Genomic DNA, 24,723 nt, shown 5'->3' on the forward strand with positions numbered 1-24,723 from the left:
TCAAGGCCAGCGGGTGGGCACGCGTGGAGGATGGAGCTGGGGGGGGAGCAGAACCAGGAGGAGGAGCTGGGTCCTGTGCCAGGGCAGCCCCGCAGCGAGCAGCCCCCCCCCCAAAAAACCACCAAAAAGCTTCAGGACGAGCTCCAGCGAGCACGAGGGTACCGGGGGCATCGCTGCCCCCCCCCGTGCCCTGCCCCACACAATCTGCCCCTTGCCACCCACCCCACCAGCACGGCACCTCCCCGAGCCCCCGGGCTGCTGCGTGCGTCCCCGGGGAGCGGTGCTGGGGTTGGTGAGGGGGGGATCCAAGAGTGAGGAGCCCACCCGCACCCATCCCAAACGCATTTCTGTAAATCAAGCTCTGGCATGCCCCCCCCCCCCCCTCCACGCCTCACACCCCTCCTTTCCCCTGCGGCGGGGTTTGGGGGTCACCCGTGACCCCTGGCAGATGGCGCGGGGACGCCCACCCCTTCCCCAGCCGCGGTGGCAGCCGGCCATCTGTCGGGCAGCTCAAATCTCAGCGCTCCTCAGCATCCCCTCCCCAGGCACCCACCGGCACTGCTGCAAGCCCAGGGGGTGCAGGAAAGCAGCCGGGGGGGGGCACGGATAAAATGACACGCGAGCCAACACCCCCGAGAGGGTGGCCACCCTGCCCACGGCACCCGAATCGCCAAGGGGAGGAGGAGGGGGTGCACGTGTGGGGAAAAGGATGGGGTCTGGGCAGCTCAGGGGGCTCAAGCAGCAAGGGGGTGGTAGGGGTCTTTGTCAGCCCCCCCCCAAGGGTGCTGGGACAGCGTGGGGAGGTGGGGAATAGAGCTAAACGGGTGCCATCTCCTTTGGTTGAGCTGCCCACAGGGTTTGGGATTTGTGCCCCCGAGTGCAGGAGATGTTAGGGTGCCCGTGCTCAGAGAGCCCCCAGGAGCCTGGAGCAGCCCCAGTTCCGTGCTGGGAACGGGGGCCACTGGGGAGAGCCCCCCCGGAGAGCACAGCTGGGCTCCGGGAGGAGGGTGCACCTTCTGCAGACCCCGATTCCCCTGTGACGGTCCCCAGGGACGCAGCCATGGGCACACAGCAGCCCTGTGGGTCCCCAAGTGGGGTAATTCCTCGGGGCAGGACCCGTCAGCAGCTGCCCAAGGACCATGGGGGGGTCTTCTTGGGGTCCCTGATGGAAGGGAGCAGCCCCGCACTCTTTATCCGTTTGCACACACATTTATACACGCGCTGATGGGGTAAAATAAGAGCAGGGGATGGGGAGGATGGGGTGGCCCCAGGGGAAAGGCGATTTGGGGAGCACCTGGCAGCACCCAGGGGTCCCAACGCCCACCCTATCCATGGGGCTGGGGCGTGGGGGGGGGGCTGGCAGAGCTGCTGCTGCCCATGGCACATCCCTCGGGGCACAGCAGGGTCTCCAACACCGAGGAGGTGACCGCATCTCCTTCCAGGGTCAGTATTTATTTCGCTCGGGGGGGCCTCCTCTTTCCACTGCGGGTCCCTCTCTGCCCCCTGCTCTCCTGCCACGACCGGGCGATGCATCACTGGGAGGTACTGGGGCTGCTGCCTCCCTCCCCTCTCTGCCTCCACGCGGGCCACAGCCACCTCCGTCCTGCCCCACGTCGGTCCCGGGGCTCCCCATCTCTCACGGGGGGACAAATCCTGCCCCACACGGGGGATCCGTGGCGAGGGGCAGCCCAGGGCCCCGGAGCAGTGGGGCTGCGGCCGCCCCGTTCCTCCCAGCCGGGATGGGGGCAGCCTCAGGGCGAGATCACGTAGGCGGTGGCGATGTATTTCTTGCCAGGGCCGTAGGTGGACTTGGTCCAGGTGTAGGTCTGGATGCTGATGCTGTGGCCACCCAGGCTCAGGTGGCATCTGTGGGGACACACGTGCCACCCTTGAGCCCCAGGTTCACTTCTCCCCCCTCCCCAAAGCTCTCCTGGTGTCCCCACATCCCAACCCTGAGCCCCACGCTCACCTCTCCTCCCTCCCCAAAGCTCTCCCGGTGTCCCCATGTCCCCATCCCAATCCCACCCCTGCGCCCCACACTCACCTCTCCTCCCTCCCCAAAGCTCTCCCGGTGTCCCCACGTCCCCCATCCCATCCCAATCCCACCCGTAACGCCCCCAAAAACCGTGCTGAGTGCCCAGGGGCTGACTCGGCTGCTCCGTGGGGAGCAGGAGGGCTCGGTGGCAGGAGGACAGACGGACGGACGGACGGACACGGCGTCGTACTTACGCCCTCCCAGGACGGGCGATGAAGCACAAGGTGTAGACGCCGAACTCGAACTCGGGGCTGCAGCCGATGAACGCGGAGCCCACCTCCTTGTAAAAGCCGTCCCAGCTGAACTGCAGCCCCAGCACGTCGGGGTAGGAGTCCCACTGCAGGGCAGGGGAAGGGGGATCGGGGGCTGAGACCCTCGGAAGCCAAGCAAAACCCTCGTGTGGCCTCTCCAGGAGGCTCCCAGCCTCACTCCTGCTCCTGTCTGGGAGTGACTTTTGCCCTTTGCAACCACTTTCTCCAGATCTCCCCACCCTGCTTCCACCCCAAGGTCCACGTAGGGGGGCAGAGGGGTGAGCACCTCTGCCCCACGCACCGGGGGGGTCCCCGTTTGCCCCCCTCGGGGTGCAGATGATGGAGTGAGGCCAGCCCAAACCCTCCCATGGTGGCAGCACTCACCGGCCCGTTGTAGTTGTGGCTGTAGTAGTTGACGAGTCCCTGCTTTTCCAGCAGGTAGAAGCGGATCCAGTTGTGAAACCCGCTCACTTGCCCTTTTTTAATCTCCCCTAGGCACAAATGAGACCCTGGGGTGAGCTGGGCACCCCCCCCCGCTGCCCAAACCCTGCCCCATCCCACCGGGACGCGCCGGCTCTACCCGAGAAGACGTGCTCGAAGCCGCTGGAGTCCTTCTCGCCGTTGCCTCGGGAGTAGAGGCCGAACCACATCTCCTTCAAATCCTCGAGGAACTCCTGCTCGGAGCCGTAGCGGTCTGCGGGCAAAGCAGAACGGGGAGGGAGGCAGGGAAATAGGAGCCGGGGGATCGACACGCGGCGACCCCGCTCCTCCCAAGCTCCACACTCACTTTTCTGATGGAGGAAAGCGAAGAGTTTCTTCATCAGCTCGGTCTTCATCACCTCCCGGAGGAAGGTGTCCTGCTCCCTCAGCTCCTCCGCCGTCACCTCCTCCTCCCGGCCCGTCGCCCGCTGGTAGTTGTCCAGCAGCCTGATGAAGCTGGCGTAGGTGGGTTTGGAGAAGAGCTTCTCGTTCACGAACGCGTAGAGCCTGGGGAGGGGGGGAGAGGAACCCTTTGGAGACCCTTTTGGACCCCTCTCCAGACGGCCAGGTCCCTTGGCACGTGGTGAGGGCGCTGGTGGCAGTGCCGGGGCGCACTCACGGCCGGGGGGAGCGATCCTCCTGGTCATCCGTCTCGTCGGGGGCAGCCCGGTACTGAGGGTTGATGGTGATGTCCTGGGGCCGGGCTTTGTTGTGATCGGCCCCGTAGAGCTGCTCGGAGACCTGCAGGAGCTCCTGGTCGCTGATGGCATCGCGGCTGCTGGAGAAACCCTCTGCGGGGAGAGGCGCGGGGTGACCACAGGGTGCAGGGGGGTCCCAGCCGGCACCAACCCCACATTTTTGGGGGCAAGAGCCTTCATTAAGTGAGAGGGGGACATCAGTCCTCGACCCCCAGGCTCAGCACCAGCACGCAGAGGCTTTGCACAAACGGTGGCAGCACCTCAAAGGTGCCAAAACAAGAGGTGCCAAGCAGCCCAGAGGCACACAGAGGGGACCCAGAGCCACTCACCACCAGCATGCCTGCGTGCTGCTTCCTCACCCCATTCCCCACCTGCACAAAAACAAGAAAAAGGGCTCAGGGTGCTGGAGAAGCAGGCTGGGGCTGCCCAGGACCACGCGCACAAGCGCACAGCGGCACGGGTGGGTGCCCACACGGAACCAGCCCTTGGCACCCCACCGCCGGGCTCCAGCATCCCCACGGAGCCCCCTCCTCAGGCAGCAGTGCTCACCCGGTCGGCAGTGCTCGTAGTAGTCCTCGCAGCAGTTGTGGTGGCTCTCGCACTCGGCGTCGCAGTGGCACTCGTCCTCCTTGCTGTAGGGCTCCTCGCAGCGCCCCTTGCAGGAGTCGGGGGCCGTGTACAGCTCTTTGGGGGAGAGAAACAACAGCGTGGTCTGCGGGGTGGACCAGGAGCCCTGCATCATCCATTCCCAAATCCGGGAGCATCTCTGCCTTCAGCCCAAGCTGCCGCGTGGCTCTGGGTCCTGGCTGGTGGCAGGGGACAGCACGGGGACACCGGTGCTGAGGGTGTCCAGGAGCAAGGAAAGGAGTGAGGAAAGGAGCCCCAGCTGCTCCAGAGCTGGGCCAGTTCCTCATTCCCCAGACCATGGGGATGCTGCAGCACCCCAACGCCCGTAGCTCAGCGCATTCCCTCCCTGCTCCCATCCTGGGGTAGCCGCAAGGACCAAGCTCCCGCCGCGAAGCTGTCCAGGATCTTTCCTTTCCCAACATTTTGGGGTGGCGTTTGGACCGGCTGAGTCCCCAGGACGCATCTCCACGGGTCACTCCCCTTCGGCCGCAGCCACGTGCCACGCCGGGGTCCCTGGCAGGTCGCTTGGCACGGGGAAGCACCTTTTTGGCTCCCCACCACTAATTGCCTGCTCTGATTCACCCCGTTAACACCAGGCTTCGAGGCAGTGCCCCAGGCCCAGCCGTCCCCAGCGCGGAGGAGTGCCACATTCCAGACGCCTTCATTTTCTACCCGTCCACCAGTCCTTCCGCCACGCCGGGCAAACTGGGGCCTCCCCGCCGAACTATTTATGTGATGAATATGTCGGGCAGCCCGTGCTTTATTACGCGTTGTGGCGAAGCTAAAAATAACGCGGCGACTCAAGCCGTGCTCCGAATAGCACAAATGCCACCTCTCCGAGGGGCAAGGGCCGCCTGCTGCCAAGCAAATTGGGCTGTAGGGGACCGGGGTGGGACCAGAGGTTTGGTTTTAATTAAGGGACAACCAGAAGGCATCATGCTTGGGGAAGGTGACTTTTTCTCTGCCCACTGCTTGACGATGCTCCTGATGAACGGGGCAGCCTGGGCACGGCTTCCCCAACACCCCCTTGGTGCCGGCACCCCAAGGGATGTGCCAAGAGGCCATGCCCCGGACGAGCCAGCCTGCAAAGCGATCCCTGGAGGAGAGGGTGTTGCTTTCCCTTGCAAACCTGCAATCAGGCAGCAGCATAAACACAGCGAGCAACACCTCTGGGTGGCCTGCCTTCGGTTCCAGCAAGTGAAACGTGCCCACGGGGCAGATCCTGAGCCAGCAGCGCGCAGCCTGACCTCCGAGGTCACCCTGGGTGGCTCCTCTCTGCAGCCACTTCGCTTGCTCTGCTCTTTTCCATTTTCCCCCCACTATTTGTCGGTTTTGGGGACAGCAGAAACGTGGCCCTACAGGTGATGATGTGGGAGGAAGAACCTCTTTGCCCCAGCAGCCCCTGTTGGCTGGTCTTGCTGCAAGGGCAATCCTTCTTGATTTCATGGGATGCTCCTTGAGGAAATTCACCCTCGGTGCTGTTTTAGTCCCATTTTCACCCATGCTGATGCAGGGACAACTGGAAAGGGCTGCAGAGGGAAGGACCACCCGATGGTCTTGGGGACAAGTTTGGGGACTCGTGCGCCCTGGTGTCACCCATCCGTGTAGCAGGACAGCCAGGTCTGGATCCCCGGTGGGCACAGCAGCTGCAACCCCCATGGCGCAGCACAGCACCCCTCTCCGTCCCAAAGCTGCATTTGGGCTAAGTCGGGCTGAATGACACATCCAGGCTCGTTTTCCAGCGGGAGGGATTGTGCAAGGCGCAAAGGAGCTGCCCACACACCAACCAGCACCAAGACGGTCACGGGGCGCGTGCTGCCCCAGCGTGTCGCAGCAAAACCCAGTACCAGGACGTGCAGTGACTCAGCCGAGCCTGGGAGCTCTGCAGATCCCTCGGAGGAGCGAGTTCAGCATCGGTTTCTACCACGAAAAACAGCAGCAACAAGCCAAGGCTTCTCCCAGCGCAGGGCACGGGGCTGACTGCAAGAAGCTGCTCGCCTTGTGGAGAGCTTCAAACCTAAACGGAGCCGAGCAGCTGCAGGGCAGCCTGGCACTCCTGGTGGTCAAATTAGAGGAGCTGCAGGAGATTTGGGGGAGAGAAAAGCTGGTGGGAGAGCTCACAAGGCTGGAGGAGGGCAGCTGGAGCAGGAGGACGCAGCCAGCCGTGCCCAAACACTGCTGGTGCTGGGATCTGGGTGGGGGGACCCAGGACCATCCTCCCGCCCTCTCCTCCGAGCCATCGCCCCCTGGACCAGCCCCTGGTGTTCGGCCCTTCCCCAGCAGAAAGCTTCACTTGCCAGATGAGGCAAGTGGAGGCCAGATGTGGGTTTGGCAACCAAACCCTCGGAATGGCCCCCGGTGAGACGGGGCTCGCCCAGCCCACGGATATTCTCTGGGAAGCACCGAGCCAGACAAAAATCATCGTCAAATATCTCATTTTCAGCTCTCCAGCCAGGCCAGTCCCTGCCTGAACGCAGCTTTTGGACAAGAGCAAACTCGACTTCATTTCTGCAAGGAGGTTTTGATGGGGAGAACGCGGGCTATTTCCCGAGCAGCTCCGCTCCCCGAGGCGTGGGGAAACATTTTGGGGGTAATTGGGCAAAACCTCCAGCCACCGTCCTGCCTGGATGAGGATCGGGGTGGTTGTTACACCGCAGAGGTGCACCACGAGCAGCCAGAGATGCTCCCCAGCTCCTCGCTCCCCCGGGCAGGGGCTGGGGCCCCGCCGCCTCTCCACATCACTCCAGAGAGAAATTTGGGGTCCAGTTAGAGGGGGCTGCTCAGGGCCTCATCCAGGGACGTTGTCTGCCTTCAGGATCCCTCCACCTTCTCTCAGGGCCTTGAGGAAGGATCTCGGAGAAGAGCAAAGCTCCCCTTTGGCTGCAACCCCCTTTATCTCGTCCCAGGTCCCTCGTCCTGCCCCGCCGGCTGCTCCCCAGCTCCAGCACACCCCGGTGATGCTTCCAAGCAAGGACGGTTTCGGTGCTTGCATTAAGCAAGACAAGAATACATCAAAGTGTCAGGGCAGCCCCCCAGCTGGATTGCAAAAGCAGCAAGGATTGCAGCAGCAGCTCCTCTTCTGCACCTGCCTTGCAAAATTCCTCTCCGCTCACCTCCAGGCCAGATACAGCCTGCTGGCCACGTCAGAGAAGTGGTGAAACTCCCTTCTTGAGAAGGGATTACAGCTCGCATTTTATGTGAGAACACGGCCAGGACAACACCTGGCCACGTGCGGGATGCTCGAAACAAAGAGCCCCAAAGCCGATGCCCAGAAGCTGCTCCTCGGTGCATCATCGTGCCAAAACCAAATTTTTTTTCCTGCTCGCCCACCAGAGCCCATCTCCAAACAGCTTTGGCTGAGCTCCACCTGCCTCGTGCTCCATCCCTGATGCCCCAGCAGCCCCATCCTGGGCTTGCTGCTCTGCCCCATCTCCTAAATCCCTTGTCCCACACGAACCACGTGCCCTTCTCCAGCCAGAGGCCCTGCCACACGCCAGCCAGCACCCGCGATGACGATCTCGGCGTGACGGATGGGATGACCAAACGCCGCCAAATCCACTTCCCGGAGCCACCCGACCTGCCCCACAGGATCCCAGCTCATGAGCTGGGAGCTGCCAGCACTTTTGGGGCTGTGCGGGCAGATCACAGCTCTCACACGGCACCCTCAAGGCTTTGCTCACCGACCGAAAGCCGGGACCTGGCTCAGGATGAAACGAGGGCGAGAAGCAACTCAGTGCTGGGAGCCCCAGTAAATCCCAGTGCGCTTCCAGCCCGGACACTGGGGTTGTGCCAGCACGGCCACCCTGACCGGTCCGTGCCCAGCCCCAGGGCTGTGGGATGGGCTGTGTGGATGTGCTGGGCTGTCCGGGAGCACAGCGGAGCTTTGGTGGCTTTTTTGGGCAGTGCTTGTGATGGGCAAGGCACCCCAGCTCGTGCCGTGCTCTCCCTGCAGCCGACGAGCTCCCCTCCAGCATCGGCCGGGAGGATTGCGGGTAAGGTAGCGGGGAAATATTGCCTCTAATCCTCCCCCAGGATGCAGAGGAAGGTGGATTTGGGTGAAGAAAACCCAGCAGAACGCAGAGGGGAGCAACCAAGGGGGGGTCACAGTGCAGCAAAGAGAAGGATGAAGCCCCCTCCTCTCCAGCTGAGCCCCCAGAGCCGGAGGAACCCCACGACCACCACCCTCCACCCATTCCCCTACAAACCTCTGCTGGATCCGACCCTCAGCGAGCCCCCAGCCCCCTCCCCAAGCCGGGCCCTGCTACTCACGGCCGGCCACGCAGCCCAAGGCCATCCCCACCCCGACGAGGAGCATCCAGGGCTTCATCCTCCTGCGGGAGCTGAGCCGGGTGCTGGGGAGCACCCCGGAGAAGCCAGCTGGAAATGTGGGTGCTGCTCGGCGCTCCCTGCTATATGTGGGGCCCCGGGAGCCGAGGGAGGAGCCCGGTGCCACCGAGGAGCTCGCGGGCAGGCTGCGCCCCGACTTTGGCAAAGCTCGTTAGGCGCACGTCCTAATTACAGGCTGCCCGGAATGGGAGGAGGGCTGGTAAATCCAGCTCCCTGCCTTGCTCCACTCCTCGCGCCCGAGTTTCTCCCCCTGGGCAGTGATGGAGGAGCAAAGGGAAAGCTTCTGGGGAGGGGGCTCCCTGCCCACAGCCCCCACGTCCCCATGGATCAGTGCCACAACTTGGTCCCTCCCTGGCACCTGGTGCTAAATCCCCTCCTGCCCCCTTGGCACCCTTCTACCCCCGGTTAATTGCAGGGATAACGACTTTTTGCGCAGCCCCCAGCACAGCTCAGCACCACAGCTGCTCACAGGGCTCTGCTCCGAGCCCCAGCAGGAAAATATCCCAATCCCCTTCCTTCTGGGGGCTGGTTGGGTGTCCGCAAGCATCACCCTTCCAGGAGAGCGATGGGACCGGCAGCACCCATTGGTGTGCGCCTCAGGGTGCGCCTCGGCTGCTGCTTTCTGCCTCCTTTGCTTCCCGTATGGCACCAGGGGTTTCTCAGGGAGCCTCACCCGGAGCCTAAATCCCAGGGCCCAGCATTTTTCTGCTGCGCAGACAAAAACCCCCTTGCTGCTGCACCTCCCCTGCCCACCCCTGCGCCCTCACCGCCAGCAGATCCAGGACAGGACCTCCCCACGCAGGGAGCATCGCCCCCACCCCAAATTAAGGGCATCACCCCCACCAACTGCCCCCTCTAGCCCAGAGGAGGGGATTTCTGAGCAGCAAACCACTCAGCAGCTGCCCGCAACACACCCTGTGCCTTGCAACAGCCTTAACCCCGCCGGGATGCATCATCTGGCACAGGTGAGCAGCGTTTGGTGTAATAAGGACCAGGTTTGGCTTCCTCCTCACCCCTCAGTCATTTCCTCCCCCTCCACCCTGGGCTGGTGACCCCGTTGACTTGTCCTCGCTGACAGCAGTTTTGTTTTCTGGGATGTTTTCACGTCATCCCGCGCTGACTCTGCGCATCGGCTGCCTCTTGTGCCAAGGAGGCTGCTGCCACGCGTGGCTGCTTGTGCCCCATCCGGGTGGGGAAACTGAGGCACGCAGGCAGCTGCGCTCAGCCTAGACTCAGCTTCTGGGGCTGTGCAGCATCCCAAAGCTGGTCCTGGGGCCGTGACACCTCCCAGGGGACCAGCAGGGTACAGGATCGGGGTGGCCCCCTCTGGGGCGGCACAACCCAGAGCCATGAGGAGCAATGGGCACCCTCCAGCCCAGCACCCCCAGGGAGAGCAGCATCGGTGTGGGGCAGCCGGGGCTCCTTCCCCCCACCCCAGCTCCTGCAAGGGGTGAACCCGGGCTGCTGCGTGGCGAAGAAAGGTGGCTGCAGCCGTGCATACAAAAATACCTCTATTGCTCGCTGTGTGGGGGCTCCCCACCCTGCTGTCCGTGGCCTCGCCTGCCCGCAGCCCCCCTCTGTGGGCTCCCGGCTGCCGTGCTCTGCCAGGGCCGGGGTTTTGGGGTCCAGGGCACGGCCGAGCAGAGGCTCTTGGCCAGCTCCAGGGTGTCCCCGTGCGCCCTGAGCCGTGGGGAGCAGAGCTGAGGGCTGCCCCCCATCCGGCACACACACACACGCGTGCGCGCGCGCTGCCGCGTCCCCGCTGCATCCCTGCTCCGTTCCCCTTCCTCCCCGTCAGGACTCCAGGTCTCGGGAGAGCCGCAGCAGCTCCTTCTGGCTGTCGATGGCTTTCAGGTGCTGCAGGTAGGCCCAGGTGGAGACGGGGCTCCGCACGCTCAGGGACTGCTCCGAGCCTGCGGTGGAGAGCTGGGCTCAGAGCCGGGCTCCCTCAGCCCCCTCCATCGCCCCCCGCTCGGCTCGTGCACCCCCCACAGCCAGACTCAGGGGTCCTGCCCCATCACCTCCCGCTTGGTTCGTGGCTCCCCCTCCACCCCTTATTGCCCAGTTCACCGAAATCCCCTCCATTTTTTCCCAGCTATTCTCCCTGATCCCCTCCATCACCTTCAGCTCAGCTCCTTGAACCTCCCCCACCACCTCCAGCGCGGCACACGGGTCCCCCTCTCTTTCCTCTCACCCAGCACACCAAAATCCCCCCCCCATCACCCCTATCCCATCCCATGGACCCCCCCATCACCCCCAGGAGCAGTAGGAGCAGGAGCAGACCTGCTCCACGGGGCGAAGCAATGCCCAGCTAGGGATGGCAGGGAGCAGGAGCTCGCCCTCCACCCCTGCGCGCCCCAAAGCTCCGCCACCCCCAGCCCAATTTTCTCCCCCTGCAGCCAAGCTGCTGCCTTCAGGGTGCCCCCCAGGGAAGGACGGTGGGCGCCCACGTAGCCCCACGGGGCGGGGGTCTCCCAACACCCAACGTACACGTGCTCATCCTGACGGCCTTGGGGTCCTCCGGGCGGTGCGGGGAGCGGCTCCGCAGCGGGGACAGCGGAGCTGGGTGCGGAGGGAGAACAGGAGCTCAGCTACGGCCCCGGGGGGGGGACCTCAACCCCACCCTGGGCTCCTATTCCTCGCCCCCGACCCCGGGGGGCACTCACCGTGCGCCTGGCCCCGGCAGCGCTGCAGGACACGCACCGTCTTGGCCATCATGTGCTGCGGGCAATGCACAAAGGTCACTTGCTGCCACCCGGCACCGTTTTGCTCCCCGGCTGGGAAAACACAGCCCCCCCCACCCCCCCCGTGGCTTGAGCAACAGCCGCCCCGTGACCCCCACCCCATCAGCAAGGGGGTCCTGGCCCCTCGGAGGAGAGGGGGGGGGTTTGTGATGCCGTGTGGATGCTCTGGGTCTGCCTCCCCAAGGGGACAGCAAGGAGGGACCCCCCCGGACCCCCCCCGGCACTCACCATCTTCTCAAAGTTGATGAGGTTCTCGGCCAGCGTGCGATTGCCCTCGTGGATGAAGGTCATGTCTGCACCAAGGGGGGGGGGGATTTGGGGATCAGAAAGAGCCCCCGGCTCGGTTTCCTGCTCCCTGGGGAGGGCTGGGTGCCTGCAAAGGGCCCCCAGAGCTGCGGCACCCACCTTTGAGGAGGAGGGGGACGAAGGGGATGATGGGGGGGCTCAGCTTGGCGACGGCCAGGCGATAGACCCGGTGGTTCCACGACGGGTCCTGGGGACAGAGCGGGAGCTCAGCGGGGTGGGGGTCTCCAGGGGAGGGGGCTCTGGTGCCCTGGTGCTCGGCACGGCCCCAAATTTGGGAGAAGGGAATGCCCCCCCGGCTCTGCCCCCTGCCCCAACCCCGTGCCCCCTCCCCAGCTCTGCACAAAGTGCCCGCGCTCACCAGCATCCTCTCCAGCGCTGCGTGCAGCTTTCGGATCTTGTGGGGCAGCCTCTGCGCGGAGAAGGGGGGTCAGGATGGCCCCATGCAGCCCCCCCACTACACCTGAACCCCCCCTTAAATCTCGGGGCACCTCCGAGCCCCCCATCCCAATGCCCCTCTCCGGGCTCCAAGCTTGCTTTAGTGTAACTTGGAGCCCGTTTCCACCGCGGTGTGCGGGATTTGGGATCCAACCACGGATGCACGGACACATCCTGCCCCTCTTCACCCCCAAACCTTTTGGGGTCAGCTCGGAGCCCAGCAGCCCGGCCACCCCAATCCCTTTTCTAGCCCAGGGGACCCTGCTCTGTCCTGGGGGGGGGACACCCGTTACCTCCCAGGTCTTGGCGAGGCGGCTGACGGCCGTGTTGCTGACCCCAAACATCACCGCGAAGAAGGAATTGAGGTTCTTCTGCTCCTTGAGGCTGCGGGCAGGGCTGGGCTCAGCTAGGAGACCCCCAGCCGGTCCCGACAGGGACGGGGACGGGGAGGGGGACGGGGACACTCACTGCGCAGCCAGCTTGATGAACTTGCGGAGGAGCTGGGCTCTCCTGCCCACCTCAGGGCAGAGGCAGAGCTCGGTGGCCACCCAGTACTGCAGCTCGTTGAAGCGCCGCATGACGCGCTCCAGGTTGGCCGTGGTCACCTCGTGAAACTGCTGCGGCCCCACGATGTAGTGGATCATCTCCACCTGCGGGGCCGGCGGGGTGCCTGAGGGTGGCCGAGGGGGTGGCCAAAGGGGGGGTCTCGGGGGAGGTTTCCCCTTCCAGCTCGTCCCGGTCCGGGCGCTTGCCCCGTACCTGGTGGATGCTCTTGAAGAGGTTCCAGTCGTAATCCGTCAGGTGGCTCGCCAGGTCCTTGGAGCTGATGAGGTCCAAGGTCTCGGAGGAGCCGACGTGGGGGCCCAGCTGCTCGGGGTGGGGGGTCTGCACGCAGGGGAAGGGCGAGGGGCTGGGGTCGGAGCCGTGCCCCTTGCCTGTGGCCGGGCTCACCGAGCCTCCTCCATCGCTTCGAGGTAGGCTCGGGACCCCCCTGCGGCACCTCTGGCTTGCCTCGTGCACCCCCTTCATCGCCTCCAGCCTGCCTCACTGCTCCTCTTCCTCTGCTGCCTTGGGTTCCCCCATCGCCCTTCGCTCAGCTCACTGAACCCTCTCCACCACCTCCAGCATGGCTCATGGGCGACCCTCTATAGCTCTGCATGGCTCTTGGATGACCCCATATAGCTCAGCATAACCCATGGACGACCCTATATAGCTCAGCACGGTTCATGGATGACCCTATATTGCTCAGCATGGCTTGTGGATGACCCTATATAGCTTGGCATGGCTCATGGATGACCCTATGTAGCTCAGTATGGGTCATGGACGACCCTATATAGCTCAGCACGACTCATGGACGACCCTATATTGCTCAGCATGGCTCATGGATGACCCTATATAGCTCAGCATGGGTCATGGATGACCCTATAGAGCTCAGCGTGGCTCATGGATGACCCTATACTGCTCATGGCTCCCTCTCCATCACCTCTTGCTCATCCCACTCACCCCCCCCCACCTCTATCTTGGCTCCTGGACCCCCCCATCACCCCCAGGACCCCCAGAGGGACCGGGAGCGAGCGGGAGCAGACTCGCTCCACGGGGCCAAGCGATGCCCAGCCCGCTTCCCACCCCCCAGAGCACCCGAACCACGCCGCTGTCCCCCTCCAGCAGCTCCCAGCCCCGTGCTGCCCCCCCCCCAGCACTGCCCCCGGTGCTCACCAAGCCTCCCAGCTCCTCCACGCTCACGGCGAAGAGCCGCTCGTTGAGCCCCAGCGAGGTGAACACCCCCACGGCGTCCAGCTGCAGCCCCACTTTATCTGCGGGAGGCAGGGCGGTGATCCTACAGCTCCCCTCATCACGGGAGAGGGACCCCAGGGTGCCCCCCGGGAGGGTGGGGGGGGGGCCACACGGATGCTCACCTCCAGCCGAATTCACCTTCACCAGGAGGTGCTCCCGGTCCCGGCCGAGCCGGGGGGCGAGGGAGCGCAGGACGTCCCGCACCGAGGCGTTGATGGGCAGCACCGTGACGAGGCACGAGTGGTCGGGTCTGTAGATCTCGTAGGGCACTGCGGGCGTTCATCCTTCAGCAGGGTGGCCATAGGAAAGGGGATGACCCCCCCCCGGAGCCCCCCATACCTTTATCCTGGGCTCGTAAGGCACAGCTGCTGCTCAAAGCCGCCTCGTCCTGGCTCGCCAGCCAGCTCACGGAGCTCCGAGCCTGTGCCCGAGGTGGGAGAGAGCGGGCACGATGCTGTCCCCAAAGCCACCCCTCTCCTTGGGGGGGTCCCAGCTCCCCACAACCCGCCACCCCCTTTACCTTGGGTTGGGGAGAAACGCTGCCGTCTCCGTTCTCCAACCTGCACGGAGAGAGGTGTTAAACCCCCCCGGAGCAGGTGAAACGCCACCCCCCGGGGACCCCCGTGGGGACAAGGACACCGGGGTGACACCGGGGGTCCGGCTGGGCGCTGCTGCTCTCCACGACCCCCCCCCGGGGGGAAAAAACTCACACTCGGGTCCGCCGGCGTTCCTGCTCCTGCACCATCCCTCCCAGGCGGGGGTCCCGGCTCGCCAAGTCAGCGAGGTTCTGGGGGAGGCAAAGGGGGGGTCAGCGCTGCGTGGCGGTGGCCGGACCCCTCCCGGGGACGCCCCCCCCAGCCCCCGGTACCTGCAGCAGAGCCGTGGTGCTGCGGTCGCCCTGCAGCAGGCGGCCGTAGAGCAGCACCCACTGGCTCACCAAGCGCAGGATCTTGCGGCGTTTGTGCAGGGAGTAGGTGGCCTTCTCCTGCTCCGAGCCCTCCAGCGGCTCCGCGCGGAAACTGGGACCAGTTAAGGGCACTGGTTTGGACTGGCGTGGGGCAGGGGGAGCGGGCGGGGCAGCGAGGGGACCCCCTCACCCACCAGGATGGGATGGGAACGGGGATGTGCCTGCGGGGTTTGGGGTTCCCGCAGCCAAGCCCTGGTGTCCCACTGGGGTGGCAGGGGCCAAGCTGAGCCCGCCGGTCCCCAGCGAGGGGGTGCATGCCGTGGACCCCCCCCCAGTCCAGCCACAGAAGGATACTGGTGCAGCAGGGCTCTGCAGAGCTGCGAGGTCGGCATGAAGACGGTGTAGGTGAGCAGGAAATCCCCCAGGAGGGTGTCTGGAAGAGAGCAGGACAGCCCCCACCACCCTTCGTGACACCCCCAGTGGGTCGGCGACCCCCCGGACCCACAGCAAGCGTGCTCCTTGCCGGTCACTTTTTACTCCTAAATGCCCGGGAAAGGGTTGAGCAAATTTTTTTTTAACTTTGAAAAGAAGGGGAAAGCTCCGCGCTCGGGGGAGATTCGACTCCAAGCGGCCTCGGCTGGCGCCAGCTCAGCAGCTCGCATTTTTTGCCCGCTGGGGACATCTCCTGGCTCCCAGCTCCCGGCTCGCCCTCTTCTGCTGCTCTCCGAAGGGAGGCGCAGGGCGTTGGGAGAGGAGGGAGGAGATGCTCCGGAGCTGCTCCTCTCTCCCAGCCCGGGTGAGGGATTTTGTGGTGCGAAAAGTGGCTTTTTTGGTACAACTCCTGGAGTGGTGACAACACGGGAAGCAGGGGACCCCTTGCCGGGACCCCCGTGCCGGGTCCCCCACCTACCCACGGGGTCGTAGAGCGTGGCGTCGAGCCTCATGAACTCCAGCAGATGCTCGAGGATCTTCTCCGGCGTCCCGGCCATCACCAGGTACCTGGGGGCAGAGGATGGGGCGCATCAGGGAAGGGACGGCGAGCACGGCGTGCCCTCCCCATCCTGCCCCTGGAATGGGGCTGAGGAGCCCGGCCACGGCCGGGGAGGTGGCCGAGGGGCAGGAGATGTGGGGTGGCAGCCCCGGGAAGGAGGGACGGGGACGGGAGGCTGTCACCTGCTGCTCCGCGCTGCGGCCGGCTGGCTGCTGCCTCCCTGCGGGTTTTTCTGCAGCACCAGCACCACCTTCCCGTGCTCCTTCAGGCGCATGGTGTTGGCCTCCACGTCCTGGAGGGGGAAGGTGGCCGTGGAAAAGCACCAAATTTTGGGGAGCGCCCCAAAAATCACGTCGGCACGCGGAGAACGGCCCTACCCTACAAACCCCACGGCTCTGCGCATCCCACAGCGCCGGGAAAGTGCCCAGGATGGGGTGCTGGTGCCGTGCCCGGCATGGGAACCCCCCAATCCCCCTGCCCACCTTGAGGATGTGGTTGAAGTCCTGCTTGTCCACCCGCAAGAAGTGGCAGTTGTCCTCCCGCAGGATGATGCTGGCCGCCCGGGGCGCATCGTTCACCAGTGCCAGCTGCCCAAAATCGTCCCCCTCGTGCAGGGTGGCCACCAAACCCTGCGGGGGGACAGGGATGGGGTGAAAACCCCGGTCCCCTGCTCCGGGTAGGGGATGCAGGGTGTCTGGAGAGCCCCACGCCTCGGCACCCGGTGGTATCGGGGACAAGGTGGCCGCGCAGGGACGCACCCACCTTGCCGTGGGTGACCACGTTCACCGAACCCTTCCAGACGATGTACCACGAGGTGCCTTTGTCTCCTTGGCTGAACACTGCGGGGAAAAAAACGATGGGTTTTCTCTGGGGAGACCCCCAGCGTCCCTCATCAGCCCCATCCCACCCGTCCCCACTGTCCCCGGTCCAAGAAAATCCAGCTGGAGCCTCCGCACCGAGGGCAACGTCCACCCCGCCTGGGGACCCTGTCCTCGGGGACATCCTGTCCTTGGGGACATCTGAGCTACTCGGTACTCACGCACGGTGCCAGCTCGCTGGTGTGACTCGAACATCAGCACGGCCGCCAGCTCCCGCTTCACCTGCGGCAAGAGGCGCCCACCCTTAGGGCCAAGCGAGGAGGGGACACGCTCGGGATGGGGTGGCGGGGTGGCAGGGGGCCCCAGGCATGGCTGGAGAGGGCCAGGAGAGGAGGAGGAGGGTGCAGGAGGATTTGGGAGGGGATGGAGGAAGGTGTGGGGGGCACCCACCGAGTTGGAGAGGTGAGCCACGGCTTTAATGTGGAGCAGCTCCTCAAATATCAGCTCCAGCTCGTCCTCCGTGCGCTGGGCTGGCCTGGCAGGAGAAAGGTGGGTGAGCGGCCACCGTGAGCACCCCAGGGCCCTGCACCCCTCCCTGCCACCTCCTCGGGTGCCACTTTGCTCCGGGCACAAGCCGGTGGCATCCCCTCAAGTCCTCGACCTGGCAGCTGGGGAAGGGACGCTCGGCGCACCCCAACCTTTGGCATCTCCAGAGCTGCGTGGAGCAGGGTCCCAACGAGCCCCCCCCCGGCCCCCTGGGAGCCCCCAGGCACTCACGGCTTGCGCAGGGCCATGGTGAGCAGCGCGTCGGGACCCAGCTGGGCCAGGAAAGCCACGGCCTCCAGCAGCTCCTCCGCGTCCCGCAGCCCCGCGCCGGGCTCGGGGCTCAGCTCCAGCTCGGCGAAGCGATAAAACTGCGTGTCCTTGTCCTGGAAATGCCACTCCTGCTTGACTGCGGGGTGGAAACGCACATCAGCTTGGGCGTGCGTGGCACCACAAGCACCCAAGGGAGACCACGGGAGCCGGGCGACCCGGTGCACCCAGCACCCAAAGGCCCAGAGGACCCCCGGTGGTGCTCACCGTGCGTCAGGACCCCTCCGTCCACCAGCACTTGGCCCACCCCGACAGCCTGGCTCCGCGTCTGGACGCCCAGCCCCGCGTTCAGCAGCCAGTCCACCAGCTCCTTCCCCGAGCAGCACTGCCTGCAAGGGGGAGAAGCGTTGAGAAATGCCCCCAAAAGGGGGTTGCAGCGCCCAGGAGCACGGCCAAGCTCTCCTCAGAGGGTCCTTGGCAGCCCGCGGTGGCCCCACGCGCGGCGCAGATGCTCGCTGTCCCACCTGTGGTGCCGCAGGTGATGCTTGTGGTCCCGGATGAGACCTGGGCAGGTGCTGGTGAGGTGGGTGAAGAGGAGCTTCCCGGCTCGCCAGATCCTCTCCGAGGATGCCTGGGGGGGAGAAATGAGGTTATATTGTTTGTGGGGTGGCCAGGAGGGCACGGGCAGTGACGGGCACCTCCACGCCAGCAGGCTTCCTGCTCAACGTCCCCAATTTGGTGCCAGGGTGCCATGCCTTGACCCCATCCCAGCACCCCAGGACCTCCATCCCCAGCCCCAGGAACCCAGGAGCCCAAGGGATTGCCCATCCCACCCCAGCCTTGGAGACGTTTCTGCCCCCCTCGCCCCTTCCCCAAGCACCAAATTCGTGCCCTTGGGGGCATCCCCTGTGCACCCACCTGGGTAAGGCTGTGTCCATACTCCAGCGAGGACTCAGTGTCCAAAAGCGGGGTCTGGAAAACCAAAAAAAAAAAAGGGGTTGGTGGCTGGGGGGCCTTGCACACCGGGGGACCTGACCCTGCAAAATGCCCCCCCGGCGGTGATGTTTAACTCCAGGACAGAAAGCGCATTCAAACAAGTGAGCTGGGAGATAAAAGAAGGAAGTTAAAAGTAAAACCCTCGCAAACAAGGATCAAAGGAGCCTTACTGGAGCCACGGAGCAAACGTCACTTGGGGAGGACATCAGAAAGACCCACGGGAAGCCGGAGCGGCCCCGAGGCAGGGAGAGGGAAGGCCCCAAGTTTTTTCCTCCAGCTTTGAAGCCGGCTCCAAACGAGGAGGGGGAAAAAAGATCACAAACTCCAGAGGAAAGAGCTGGAGGAGCAGACCCGCTGCCAGCCCATCCCACAGCAGGATGAGGATGGCAGAGAGCGATGATGATGAGTTTTGGCCATGTCCTTGAGCCCACCCAAACCCCTTTTTGCAGGTAACACATCAGGGACTGGTCCCGGATTGAGGCACAGCCAGAAAAGCTCATGCAATAAATCCTGGAAACTAAACAGGAACAGCACCGGGACGTGCTGGTCCCACGACTGCAGGAGCTCAGCGGCCAGACGGAGGGCTGCAGGTGGCAAAATTGAAGTTTTTTGCTTTGTTTTGTTTTTCCCCAAAGGATTTTAGGGGGGATCCTAGAAGCTCCTGAGCACCGGGCTCGTGCCGACACGGTGCGGTGGCATTCAGCAATAACCTTCAGGTGCACGAGGGGATGGAGCCTCCTGGGGATGAGTTTTTGTGTTCCCAGCAGGGAAGCAGAAATTCAGCCCAGACATAGGTGAGGATGGGGTATCGGAAGGAAACAAGCCCAAATTCCCCTTTTTCGTGGTCAGAGGCTCCGGGCTGATCGTTACTCCTCGAGTGCAGCAGGAGCCCAGGCCCCCGTAGCTGTAAAAAATGCAAATAGTGGGATGGGTGTTGGCAGGAAGGGAAGAAAATAGGATCCCTTGGTGTGCCACGGCACCAGGCCACAGCACACCCTTCTCCCTCGGCCCTTCAGTGCTCCCTTAGCCTCAAAGAGAAACGAAATAAAGGCCGTGAAATGCCCCAAAAAGCCTCGTCCTGGAGGACCTCTGAAGCCAACGAGGGTTTCTTGCAAGTCGAAGGAGCAGGCGTGAATGAAATGGGGTGGGCAGGGGGGCACAAACCGGGGGCACTCCCTGCTGCAGGGCACAGGGGGTGCCGAATTTGCTGCAGAAAGGGGCTGGGTGGGTTAAAAGGAGGCCAAAAATATCTGTCCCGTGCAAAGGCACCGCTTCCAGCTCAGGAGGGCCGAGCTGCGAGTCGCTGGGAGGGGGCAGAAGATAAATCCTCTCCCCAGTGCTTGTGAAGCTGAGCCCCAAAGTCATCCCCGGGAGCTCCTCCCTGCTCTTTGCAGCTCTCGTACCTCTGCGCTGAGCCTCTCCCTCCTTCTCCAAACCCTTGCTTGGTACAAATGCATCTTTTAGGGACGGAAACCCCGGTCACCCGCTGAGTTCTTGCTTTGTTTAACTGACACCGGCTCGACACGCGATGGGCTGACCCAGTGCTGTTTTCTAAACCAGCTCCTCTAATGTCTCCACCGTTCACCAAGGCCAGTCCCGAAATAGCATCGCCCTGCTGGGCTCGGGGACTCCTTCCTGGAGCAATCCATCACGGCACCGTCGGGAACTGCTGGGAGCTGCCTCCGCTAGCAGGGTGCGTGCGGCGATCCAAAGCCACAGACCCTGCCAGGCATCACGAAAGCGTGGCGTTGCCAAAAAAAAAAAAAAAAAAAAATCCACTCAGGGCACCCAACGGGGCTGCTGGATGAGATGGAAACACCTCCAGCTGCTCGCACCATCCTCGTCCGCTCCGAAAACCGCGCTGCTCCAACAGCTCCGGTTAAACCTCGAGGGATGTTTCACCTCCCACACGGCCACGGCCCTGAACAAACAACCTGTCCTCTCCGAGACATGTGCTGAATCCGTCCCCAGCGCATCCCAGCCCAGTCAGACCTGTTTTCCACGGAGGCAGCCGCTGCCCTCGGAGCATTAACCCCAAAACGCAGCGAGGAGCATCCTCCTCGGGTGCTGAGGGGGCTGGTCCCCAGGGGGAGGCTTTGTGGGATCCCCCCCGGGTTGCTTCTGGGTGCTTTGAGAAGGGTCCTGAAGCACTCGGGGCTGGTGGTGGAGGGGTGGGTGCTCAGAATGTAATTTTGGCAATTTGGCGTCTTCTGGGTCAGATCCTCCTCAAATCCGCTGGCTCCGGGCTGGTGGCGGTGGTGTGGGCAACCCCAGCAAGAGGGACGGCCCCGATGGAAGCCCCAGTGAAGGAATTCAAGGGTGATGAGCTGCAGAATCCTCCTCTGCGAGGGAATTCGAGGGGAAAAAAACACCCAGCAGGGAACTGAGGGGAAACCAAACGGCCCCGGCACCTCTGGGTGCAGGCAGGTGATGGAGGTGGGCGCACGGCTGGGTGCTCTGCCTGCCTCAGCCCTTCCCAAACCCCCAGGGCTTCTTCCTCCTCCTCTTCTTCTTCTGGAGCTCGAGCCCTCAGGCAGCAGCTTGCAAGAGGCTCAGGAGCAATTTGGGAGTTGGGGGACAGATGGAAACCAAGTGGCAGGTCCCCGGGGACGCTCCCAGCCTGGCCGCTGTCACCAAAGCCGGGGCGCCGCCGCTTACTCACTCTGCAAACTTTCCCGAGTCCCGTGACGCCCCGCGGAGCAGGAAACGCTCCGGCAATCGGAGAGCAAATGTTTGCAAACAGGAGCCCGGGCTGAGAAACGTGGAGCTGCCTCCCGAGGGACCCGCAGGGCGATGCCACCCGCACCGGCCCCGTACGGGACGGGTTTCGTGACGTGGGTCTGTCCTTGGGGCCGAGAGCCAGGACGTGCCACGGTCCTCCTCGAAGCAAGGACGGCGAAGGAGACCGAGAAAAACCCAAGGACGGCTGCGCGGAGAGGTTTCTCCCTGCTCGTTGCAAAACCAGCTCTGGGAAACGCGGGCAAAATCCCCCCAAAACGCCTTCCCAAGCACGCCCGCTCCCCGCGCACGGGAGCTGGGTGAGTTCCCAGGGCTGGCCCCACAGGATGTTGTCCCCCCCCCAGGTCGTCGCAGCATCGCGGCCGCCGTCTCCAAAGGGCTTCCGAAGGAGTTGCCTGTTTCCATCTTCCTGCTTACGGGACACGGGGGCGCTGAGATCCTGCCGGTCTCCAGAAATCCGGCAGCCGCGGGCGAGCGGCCAAGGCCGGCAGCGACCGTTCCGCGCTCGCGCGCCGCTTTGTTTGGGATCCCGAGGAAAAACAACAGGAGCTATTTCAGGCTTTACGGCTCCGGAGAAAGTCCTCGCCCATCCGCAGGCTCCAAAGGCACGGCAGCCAGCCAAGGGGCTGGTTTCCCTCCCCCCGGGACCCTCGCCGGGGAGGGGTCTCCAAGGGGACCTCTCCAGGGACGCGGTGACGACGGCGCTTGTGCTGCGGGATGGGTGCAGCTGTTTGGGGACGCCGGAGGCTCGTGGCAAAGAGCAGAGCTGCAGGAGAGCTGGTGGCTGTGGGGACAGGCAAGAGGGTCCCCAAGAGGGACGGGACAGAGCCACACACAGCAAGGAGCTTCCAGGAGCTTGCGGCCGTGGGGACAAGGGACACTGCGTCACCTAGGCACAGCCAGACGGCTCCCAACCACCCGCCTCTCCCCACCCGAGCACCCTCAGCCCTGCAAGAACAGGGGAAAACACCCCCTCTGTCCCCCTCCCCAAAAGAATCCCCTCAAATGCCCATCAGGGGGGAGCCACGCAGGAGGGGACGCTCCTGCCGTGCTGCACGTGCCACCGCGCTGTGAGATTTTGCCAGATTTTTGGTAGCCCAGCACTTGAAAACAGCGGCGCCGCGACCTGCTGCTGTCCTGAGCCCTCTGCTCTTTAAATAAAAACACCCCAAAGGGAGTCCCTGCACATTCTGGGGAGGAAAACATCAGAACGAAGGGGAGGAAAAAAAAAAAGAGAGAATTCTGCTTGTGAAAGAGCTTGCAGACGGCACAAAAGCACGCAAAGCGATTTCTCCTTATTCCTTAAGGACGTTTGTGCCGGCTCAGGCAGCGTGGGAAGGGGAAGGCGGGCGGCCACGGGGCTCGGCTGGGACATCGGGTGCCTGCGGCCACCTCCAGCACCCAGGGGACAGCGGGGGGCCGGCAGAGGGAACCCCAGGGGCTGGCAAAGGGGGTCGGCAGCGGGCTGGGGGGTCGGAGGCCGTGGCGCCGGGCACCGTCCCGCTGCCAAGCGACCGGTTCCGCCTGGAGAAACGGGCTGAGCCGCCAGCGGGGAGGGAACGTGTTGAACCCTGCGTGCCACGGGCATGGGGAAGGTGTTTCCTGCTCGCTGGCTGCAGGTCGGGGTGCTCTGCCCAGGTGCCGAGCGCTGGAGCACGACGGCCCCGGGCTCGTTTCATGCCCCCGCTGCCAGCTGCGCCCTGGAGAAGGGGCCAGGGCTGGCGGCCACCCAAGGGTGCTCGCCGCACGCCTGGCCCCGCAGGCTGCAAACCGGAGCGGGGTGCAGGTCACGGCTCGCTGCCAGCCCACCTGGGGGGGCTCGGGAAGGCCAAAGCTGCCCTATAAAGAGGGGCTGGGGGCTGTGATAAGGGTGGGGGTCCCGCTCGGCTCCACCTCGTAGCCCCCAGCCCTCTGGGTGCAGGGAGGGATGCTGAGGGGTGCTGGGGGCTCCTGCAGGTGGGGTCGGTGACTGTTGTCCCTGCTGTCCCCATGCCCCTGCTGTCCCCATATCTGTATCCACATCCCTGCTGTCCCCACGTCCCCACTATCCCCATGTCCCCACATCTGTCCTCATGCCCCCACTGTCCCCATGTCTGTCTCCATGTCCCCCTGTCCCCATGTCCCTGCTGTCCCCACATCCCTGCTACCCCCATGTCCCCATGTCTGTCCCCAGGTTCCTGCTACCCCCATGTCCCTGCTGTCCCCATACCTCTGCTATCCCTATGTCTGTCCCCATGTCCCCATGTCCGTCCCCATGCCCCTGCTATCCCCACGCCCCTGCTGTCCCCGTGTCCCTGCGTCCGTCCCCATTCCCCTGCTGTCCCCACGTCTGTCCCCGCGTCCCCGCGTCCCCACTCACCCAGCGGATTCCCTGGATGCGGGGCAAGCTTCCCCCTTCTCCCTCCAGCCGGATCTCGTAGCTGGAGCTCCGGAACAAGTGCATCTTCCTCAGCAGCACCGGCAGCTTCTTCCCGTCCCCCCCGAGCCCACCGGAGGGCGGTGGGGGACCTCCGGGCCCCCTCTCCAGCCCGCTTCTCCCCGCTTCCAACCGGCACCGGGGCCCCAGCGCCGCCGCCGCCCCCCGCCGCGCCGCCGCCTCCCCGTTTGCGCCCCCGGTGCCGGTGCCGGTGCCGGTCCCGGCCCCGCGCACCTTCATGCGGGGGCGGCGCGGCGGGGCCGGTGCCGGTGCCGGTGCCGGTGCCGGTGCCGGTGCCGGTGCCGGTGCCGGGCGCGCCCCGCCCCGGAGCGGGGCCGGGAGAAGGAGAGCGGAGCCCCGGGGGGGGCCGTCCCCAGCGCCCCGTCCCGCCCCGTCCCGCCCAATCCGTCCCGCTCCTCCCTCCCCCGGCATCGCTTTTTTTTTTGGGGGGGTCTCCCCTCCAAAAAAAAATCACCCTGCTTCTCCTTCACCCTGCTCCTCCCTTCCCCGGCATCGATTTTTTGGGGGTCCCCTCCTTCCCCCCCAAATCACCCTGCTGCTCCTTCCCCCAGCATCCTTTTTGGGTATCGCCCCCCTAACCACCCCTCTCCCCCTGGCATCGTTTTTGGGGATCCCCCCCCCAATCCTCCCCACTCCTCCCTTCCCCTTTCAACCTTTTTGGGGACCCCTCAACCTTCCCACCTCCCATCCCCATCCCTGGGGACCGCGGTGGCCCCCAGGAGCCCCCTGCCCTTCCTGGGGTGCTCTGCCCCTCCTGCCCCCCCCCGGACACCCCCAGGGATGGGGTGCAGGGGTGCGGGAGCAGCTTGTGCCGGGAGGTGGCCCCCCAACATCCAAAGCTGAGGACTCGGGAGCAGACCTGGAGCAGGGCCAAGGGGTCCTGGGAGTGCCTGGGCTGGGGCTTTTGGCTAAAAGGAAAGGTTTTTCTGCCAGCGTGAACTTTCACTTTTGAAATAAACCCTGCTTTAACGTTTAAACATATATTTTTTAAGGATCTATATTTAAATAGCCCCGCACCCCGGCCAGCAAAGCAATGAGAAACACCAGCTGAACACCAGCACGGTGGAGGCGCGCCCTTGGCATGCTCCTGCTTGCCGTAGCCACCCCGGGGATTTCGGGGTCCCGCCGGGCTCCCCAGGGCTGTCACTTCTCCAGGTCACCCCACATGGGCCTGGGGAGGTGGAAACAGCCTTGGGGAACCCCCCTGAGCAGGAGCAGCCCTATAGGATGGGGACTGCAATCCTTCCTCCCACCGCACTCTTCACCTCTGGGGCCCCGTGAGCGCATGGGGGCAGAGAAGGCATT

At 64.5% G+C, this 24,723-nt stretch overlaps 2 protein-coding genes across 7 annotated transcripts; both read right to left on the minus strand.

Annotated features, from left to right (window-relative positions):
- Nucleotides 1–1,431: 1,431 nt before the first annotated feature.
- On the minus strand, nucleotides 1,432–10,206 carry ENDOU (endonuclease, poly(U) specific; the record flags this gene model as incomplete). 2 transcript variants are annotated; one of them, XM_084499754.1, is made up of 9 exons in its annotated part: nucleotides 1,432–1,866; nucleotides 2,230–2,372; nucleotides 2,671–2,777; nucleotides 2,867–2,980; nucleotides 3,074–3,273; nucleotides 3,386–3,557; nucleotides 3,794–3,835; nucleotides 4,014–4,148; nucleotides 9,948–10,206. In XM_084499754.1, the coding sequence occupies 9 exons, from the start codon at nucleotides 10,204–10,206 to the stop codon at nucleotides 1,752–1,754; spliced, it is 1,287 nt and encodes a 428-aa protein (XP_084355880.1). In that variant the 3' UTR covers nucleotides 1,432–1,751. The 2 variants fall into 2 exon arrangements, with proteins under 2 accessions (XP_084355880.1, XP_084355881.1); XM_084499755.1 differs by lacking the exon at nucleotides 9,948–10,206 and adding an exon at nucleotides 8,361–9,104.
- On the minus strand, nucleotides 10,092–23,707 carry RAPGEF3 (Rap guanine nucleotide exchange factor 3). Of its 5 annotated transcripts, none has more exons than XM_084499752.1 (27): nucleotides 23,341–23,707; nucleotides 18,165–18,218; nucleotides 17,771–17,877; nucleotides 17,514–17,635; nucleotides 17,211–17,385; nucleotides 16,884–16,968; nucleotides 16,655–16,715; nucleotides 16,378–16,454; nucleotides 16,098–16,244; nucleotides 15,798–15,907; nucleotides 15,535–15,623; nucleotides 14,979–15,057; nucleotides 14,586–14,736; nucleotides 14,428–14,504; nucleotides 14,237–14,277; nucleotides 14,057–14,143; nucleotides 13,840–13,986; nucleotides 13,640–13,737; nucleotides 12,683–12,808; nucleotides 12,392–12,537; nucleotides 12,217–12,307; nucleotides 11,847–11,897; nucleotides 11,588–11,675; nucleotides 11,411–11,475; nucleotides 11,105–11,159; nucleotides 10,929–11,000; nucleotides 10,092–10,351 (listed from the first exon to the last, which is right to left on the minus strand). In XM_084499752.1, the coding sequence occupies exons 1-27, from the start codon at nucleotides 23,635–23,637 to the stop codon at nucleotides 10,233–10,235; spliced, it is 2,817 nt and encodes a 938-aa protein (XP_084355878.1). In that variant the 5' UTR covers nucleotides 23,638–23,707; the 3' UTR covers nucleotides 10,092–10,232. The 5 variants fall into 5 exon arrangements, with proteins under 5 accessions (XP_084355878.1, XP_084355877.1, XP_084355875.1 ...); XM_084499751.1 differs by having other exon boundaries at nucleotides 12,392–12,540; XM_084499749.1 differs by having other exon boundaries at nucleotides 12,392–12,573.
- Between the last annotated feature and the right edge of the window lie 1,016 nt (nucleotides 23,708–24,723).

This window comes from Aythya ferina (assembly GCF_964211825.1).
Source record: "Aythya ferina genome assembly, chromosome: 28".
In the NCBI taxonomy this organism is placed as follows: Eukaryota; Metazoa; Chordata; class Aves; order Anseriformes; family Anatidae; genus Aythya; species Aythya ferina.

Coding starts and splice junctions, on each gene's coding strand:
- RAPGEF3 (XM_084499749.1), bottom strand. CDS start 23,637: ATGAAGGTGCGCGGGGCCGGGACCGGCACCGGCACCGGCACCGGGGGC. Junction 16,716..16,883: donor TGGCTCACCTCTCCAACTCG/GTGGGTGCCCCC, acceptor CTCTTGCCGCAG/GTGAAGCGGGAGCTGGCGGC. Junction 14,144..14,236: donor CGTTTCTCCCCAACCCAAGG/TAAAGGGGGTGG, acceptor TCCCACCTCGGG/CACAGGCTCGGAGCTCCGTG.